Source organism: Hippopotamus amphibius, chromosome 7, assembly GCF_030028045.1.
Source record: "Hippopotamus amphibius kiboko isolate mHipAmp2 chromosome 7, mHipAmp2.hap2, whole genome shotgun sequence".
NCBI lineage: Eukaryota > Metazoa > Chordata > Mammalia > Artiodactyla > Hippopotamidae > Hippopotamus > Hippopotamus amphibius.
In genome coordinates, this window is record NC_080192.1 from 143,233,440 (window position 1) to 143,239,742 (window position 6,303).

At 49.4% G+C, this 6,303-nt stretch overlaps 1 protein-coding gene across 2 annotated transcripts; it reads right to left on the reverse strand.

Annotated features, from left to right (window-relative positions):
• Positions 1-1,135: 1,135 nt before the first annotated feature.
• Positions 1,136-3,473, reverse strand: ID2 (inhibitor of DNA binding 2). Of its 2 annotated transcripts, XM_057740449.1 has the most exons (3): positions 2,977-3,472; positions 2,558-2,621; positions 1,136-1,769 (listed from the first exon to the last, which is right to left on the reverse strand). In XM_057740449.1, the coding sequence occupies exons 1-2, from the start codon at positions 3,322-3,324 to the stop codon at positions 2,565-2,567; spliced, it is 405 nt and encodes a 134-aa protein (XP_057596432.1). In that variant the 5' UTR covers positions 3,325-3,472; the 3' UTR covers positions 1,136-1,769; positions 2,558-2,564. The 2 variants fall into 2 exon arrangements, with proteins under 2 accessions (XP_057596432.1, XP_057596434.1); XM_057740451.1 differs by lacking the exon at positions 1,136-1,769 and having other exon boundaries at positions 2,357-2,621; positions 2,977-3,473.
• Positions 3,474-6,303: the final 2,830 nt, after the last annotated feature.

Below are 6,303 nucleotides of genomic sequence, written 5' to 3' on the forward strand. Positions count from 1 at the left end.
CCGCAGCCGCCAGGGCAGACTCGGTGGCGCCACCCAAACACCTGCTCGGCTGGGCCTGAGAAAGTGGCCCCAGGTGAGACACCTATCCTCGGCCGCCTGTCCTCCCGCTTCCCTCTCCAGTTCCTGCCCAGCCCGGACCAGCCTTCCAGAACCTCCCACCCCCGGCTCTCACACCTCACACCCCTCACACCCCTGCGGAAGTGCCTTCCAATTTGAGACTATAATATAAACATACGTATACAGATGAGTTTTAAATACGTATCTATGTAAGTATATACTTTAAAGCAGGGTCCAAACGTTGCCACGTGAGGGCTGCGGTGGAAATCGCGCGCCGATAGGCCCTCGCCCCTTCGCTGCGCAGTCCAGCGGCGCAGTCAAGGGTGAAGGGCGATTTAATAGCCACCCGTCTTGGAACATGGGCCTGATCCAAGCCCTTCTCCCTGAGGCTGGGTGGGCTACAGGTGGAGGCACAGGGGAACACGCAGAGGCTGGAGCTCAGGGCCTTATTACAGCTTGATTCCCAGAGCAAAGGGTCATTAGGAGAAAATAGTAGCACTGAGGGGTTTTTCTGCCCTTCCTCTAAATCTTCATGTTCCGAATTCTGTGGAGCCTTTCTCTTCTTCTTAACAGCAGTTTCATTTACTCTAGAAATGTCAACATCTACTCAGAGTCCACACTTAACTTGAATGATCTAACTGCTAGGGGTCACCACCACAGCACTCTCTTGGTTTGAAACCCAACCCGGAGGCACGGAACTAAGTTTTCCTTGACAGACTAAGAGAAACTTCTGGGTTTATAGACTTCCCAGCCCCTGTCACCTCTCCCAAAAAGCAGCAGCGGCCCTTTGCCCCACCGTGCCAGCCCTGACCACACATCTGATAAGGCGTTTCTCTGCCCACAGGTTCCAGCACTTAGGGGGTGATAGGAGGGATGGAGGAGGGGAGAAATAAAATGGCGAGAGACAGAGAGAGAAGCTTAAAAGTCATTCGGAATTCAGGTATTGACTTCAGACATGTTTTATTATCATCTTATACAGTCTACATAAATTTGAACTTGTATTTATTTGGGTTCAGTTATAACATAGCATAATAAAAATCAAAGCACTGGTCCTCTGAAATAAAGCAGGCAATCACCGTTCAATAAACACACTTGATTTATTTTGTATAAAAGGGTTAAGTTTACAACTAAACTTTTATAAAAAGTTTAGCATGAATAAGTACATCATTACACTTCATATGCAGAAATATACATTTCTGCCACTATACAAGAAAACTCTAATTAAAGAGTTCACAAGGTTTCACTCTCTCTATATATATATTTATATATAAATATATACACAGCATTCAGTAGGCTTGCGTCAAAAAGGTAATTTCTGACCGAAAGACTTCATTTAAGTAACTGAATACTGGATCCTTCTGGTATTCACGCTCCACCTTTGAAAAAAGGCAAAGTCTGCTTAAATTGGGCAATTCCTTGTGATTTTAACGTTTTCGCTCCCCATGGTGGGAATAGTATATAAAGAAAACCTTCCAACTGCAGAAAGGGCATTTAAAAGTCTTTTCATAAATAACTAACATCACAGTCCAGGTCAGAAAACACCCTGGGGAAGTTGAGCATTCTTAGTTTTCCTTCCATTTTTTTAAAAAGGTCCATTCGACTTGTTGTCCATCCTTGTGAAATGGTTGCAAAAATGAGTTCAGCGCCTTAAAAGAGCCTGTGGAGTTGTTGTTGTTGTTGTGCAAAGGGGGAAAAAAAAAAGTCAGGAACACCTGCAAAAGATCCGGAGAGAAAGGATTGTTTAGGAGATTTTAACCTCAGGGCAGAGGCGGGCAGACTGGCGCCAGGAGGAAGCCGCAGTTTGAACATTTAACCAAACACTCAAACATTGGGCAAACCCTGGCGTCCAGATGCAACACACACACTCGGCCTGGACAGTGCAAATTAAACATTAAAATAGCAGAGACTCAGGGGAAAAACTTCCCAACGCAATCTCCTATTTGGATCTCCAACGGCAGTGCTCACAGGCGCCAGTCTGCTTCTTGTAACAATTATTTGATTGAAAACAGCCCTTTAGTGAACAGATAGGGAAGTCAGAATCCCACAACACAGGGTCTGAGGCACAGGGCAGCAGTGCTCTGGCGAGCCGAAACGCAGAGGGCTGCAGTTTTGGGGAAGGAGGATCCCTATGGAATTTGCGGCGATAAGATTAATTATACGGAGGTTAGTACTTCATAGTACCAGACCAATAGCAAAAAACAGCCGGGGCGTGTTACACGCGCACAGAAGCCAGTACACATTTGCCTCCGCCACCTTCAGGGTAAGTTACTGGCATAATCACCATCATTATTATTTTTTAAAGGAAAATGTTCTGGGGTTTTGAGTAACAGGAGCTAGGTGCCCCTTCGTGTCTAGTACGTGCAAATAATGTACTACGTGTAACACAACAAAGGACACATTCATTTACCAAACCCCAAATTTTACAGATGCGCAAGTACACACGCGCGCTCACACACTCCAAGCGCTAGTTCACCAACGCGAGGCACAAGCAAACACTCACCATTTATTCAGCCACAGAGCGCTTTGCTCTCATTTGACATTAACTCAGAAGGGAATTCAGAAGCCTGCGAGAGAAAGGGGATAAAAGGCACGACGTCAGACAATCTTAAGGGGAAAGAAAGGGCCTTTTCGAAAACACTTTTGTTTTTTAACAGCAAGTTCCATTAAACACGTTTATGCTAAATTCAGGCTCAAAGACAGATGCATTAACATGTCAGAACTTATCGCCAATTTCACGCACGACTCAATTTACACCATGTTTGTAAAAAAGAAAAAAAAAGAAAAAAAAATAACAAAGTTATTAGCTCATTTGTAAGTCACCCACTACGGCCGGCCGTCTCGACAATGGCTCTGCCGGGGGCAGCCCAGGCATCGCTGGGGGTGTGCGGCAGCGAGCGGGGCCCCGGGAGCAGGACTTACCTGCAAGGACAGGATGCTGATGTCCGTGTTGAGGGTGGTCAGCGGCGTCCTGGACGCCTGGCTCTGCCCAGGTCGCTGGTGGTGCAGGCTGACAATAGTGGGGTGCGAGTCCAGGGCGATCTGCAGGTCCAAGATGTAGTCGATGACGTGCTGCAGGATTTCCATCTTGCTCACCTTCTTGTTCTGGGGGATGCTGGGCACCAGCTCCTTGAGCTTGGAGTAGCAGTCGTTCATGTTGTACAGCAGGCTCATCGGGTCGTCCACCGGAGTTTTGCTCCGGGAGATGCCCAGGCTATGGTCCGAAAGGCTGTTTTTCCTAACGGACCTCACTGGACTGAAGGCTTTCATGCTGACCGCAGGGAAGGAGACGCCGGGAGGAGGGAGCGGGCTGCCCCGGAGCTCAGGCCACCGCCGCCGTCGCCGCTGCCGCCGCCGCCGCCTGCGGAGCCCCCGCGCTCGACACCGGGATCGGCTCAGAATGAAGCCAGGAGCCCGGCCCGGCGGCTTTTATGCGCGCTCGCCGGGGCCCCACAATCCGGCTCCCCTGCGTCCCCATTGGTGGAAGGCCGCGCGCCCATCAGGCCGGACGGGCGCCCCCATTGGCGGACGCGGGCGCGAGGCGAGCGCTCGGTCCTTCCGCGTTCGCAGCCAATCCCCGCGGGGTGGGCGGGGCGGGCGCGAGACCAGCTGGGCTGGTAAATAGAGTACAGTAAGCCCGCGGCCCCAGCACAGCCGAGCGGGAGGACAGGGGAGGAGGGGAGCGGAGGGAAGGGTGCAGGGGGTGGCGGACTGGGGGTGGGGTTGGGGGAGGGGGACACCCCGGGAATCCAAATCTAATCCCGGTGGCTAGGCAGGACCCTCCCCCTAAGGGTCCCCCGACGAAGCCTCTGCACCTCGGAGCTTGCAGCATCCCTAAAATCACGGCGACACAGGCAAGGTCTGCACAGCAGAGGGAAAGCCACCGCCGTTCTCTGCCTCGCACGGAGCGTCAGCAAGATAGCATTTCTGAAGAAAGTGAAAACGCAAATAAGTTTGCCATCGACACGTGACGTTTGTAGAGTTAGTTCGGTCTCTTAAATAAGGGAAAGCTTTGTAAAAAACAAAACCAAAAACACCCACGCGCGCATTCAACGACAGGTTGAGTGTGGGATCGTGCAACCCGGAGCAACGCAGGAGGCATTATTGTAAACTCTGCGAAATGAGTACTTGTTGGAAGCCATGCTGATCGCCAAGGAGCTCTGAGAGGCAGGACTCTTTCTGGGTTCCTTTTCTAGAACTGGGAAGGGCTATTATAATGATCCTGTTAATCGGAAATCATTAGGAAAATTTGCATGTTGAAGCTGTATTTACATACACTGTCCTTGAGAGGCTGCCGGTCTGTGTTCTGCGGTGTAGGTGGCAAAGTAAGGTGATTAATTATGCACAAATCGTGACTTCTGGTGTCACGTTCCAGGGCCTGCTGTATTTTAAAATTTTTGTACAGATAGGTGGCCCCAAGCCATTGGTCGATATCCTCACACTATTTAAAAAAAAAAAAATCTGTCAGGTACCAGGTTGGGAATCTTTTCAGCACTAGTACTAGAGGCAGCTTCAGATTGCATCTCCTTCTCCTCTCCACCCGCCCCCCCCGCCTTTTTTTCTAGAAATCTTTTAAGAACTCATTCCTGCGCTCTAAATAAAAAAAAGTTTGCAGTTATGTACTCAAATCCTTTTCAGGGAATTCACACATAATTCTAGCTTAACTGAGGACTACAGTAGATAAGCTGTTCTGAAAATCATATTTCTCTAGAATACAATAAGCTAGAAAATCTGAGAAAAGATTATGTTTGTAAGTATCTTGTTTACTTTTTGTCTCAATCTCCACATCCTTTGCATTTAAGAAAGAGGAAGAGAGCAGAACTGGAGAAAAAGCAAAGCTTAATAATGGGGAAACTGTTTTTTCCTTCAATGAAGGATTAATTCCTTCCACCGTCTGCCAGCCGGTCTGGTATAGGACACCAACTGCAGCCATGTGCCTGCCCCACGGCTTCTCTTTAGGGAGGAAGAGTTGGTGGCGCTAGGGTGGATGTCACTTTCAGAAAATCCAGCCGCTGCGGTTTGGAGGATGGAGGTGATGGTTTCCTGACCAGCAGAGAAATCTGCTCGGGGCCTGGCCCGGCAAGTGGTGGTTGACACTCTGCTCCTGACAGTATTCCATGAACAACGTCTTCTCTGATATTAAGTCTGGAAATGATTTCATCCTCGCGTCCCCCACAGTTCGGGCCTTTTGATGTACTTTGTGTGCATGTGTTTCTGTCACATACGTGCCACAGTGGAACAGATTTTGTTTTGACACTATTTTGGTTCATGATGTTATACTTTGACTATTTTACAATAATAGCCAACGTAAACAAACATCTTTGGGATTCTCAAATGATTACTTGTGATTCTTGGACATTGCAGCTCTGAGATACTGACGCATTCCTAGCTTTTTCCAAGGACACCGTATGTTAACATCCGTGCCAGCCTCATTATCCCTACAGCCAGGCTCTGGGCTGGTTCCTAATGAGCGTTGTGCAGTATTACTTTACACACTTGCAGAGTTGATTAAGGCACTGCCTTCTCCCATGATCATTTTTGTACCCTGATGCAGTAAAATTGCTAAATATGGTGAAAGTTTTCTGGTGTTTCTTTCTTTAGCAGCCATGTCAGAGTCCAGTCAGACTGTGTTGAATTTGATTCTACTGGCACACTACCCAGTTCTACATTCATTTAAAGATCATTTTAAGAGGATTATGAAGCTGTATAAGTTAATGATTTAAAAAAAAAGGCTTGACTTACTAGTATGTCTCAGCAAGCTCAATACGAAATTACCTTTAAAATTATGTGTTCACCGGGAAAACGGTGTTGGAGCATCTTCAGGGTGGGGTACAAGGCATTGAAAAAGCTGTCAGTTCGCGTCTCGGTGGCATTGCAATTGAGGCCTCTAAAGCTGCAGAAAGGGCCCGGGATTTGCTAGATCCGTGGGTGGTGGGAAGGTGTGAATGGCTTCCGGTGGTGGGGGGGGGGCGGGTGGAGATGCAGTCTTTCCACCACCCCCCCGCCCCCCCACTTAAAGCCACACGCCTGCCCTGGAAGTTCCCCTAACCTGATTCCAGAACTCCCTCCCTCGGTCTCCACCCCGGCCGGCCGCCAGCTCCCAGCGCGTCCGGCCCCTCACTGTAATCAGAAGCAGCTCCGGGCCGGGCGCGCCGGGCCGGCCCGGCCGCCGTTGCAATCCCCGCGTGATGCAACTGGGGGCGGGAGGAGCCTGCGGGGGGCAGGAGGGGGGGTTCTTAAGGTCCTGCC

What these genes read in the sequence shown, in the direction of transcription:
- ID2 (XM_057740449.1), bottom strand. Translation starts at nt 3,324, where the DNA reads ATGAAAGCCTTCAGTCCAGTGAGGTCCGTTAGGAAAAACAGCCTTTCG. An exon ending in TCAGCATCCTGTCCTTGCAG is followed by an intron (nt 2,622 to 2,976) that starts GTAAGTCCTGCT and finishes TTTCTCTCGCAG; the next exon opens with GCTTCTGAATTCCCTTCTGA.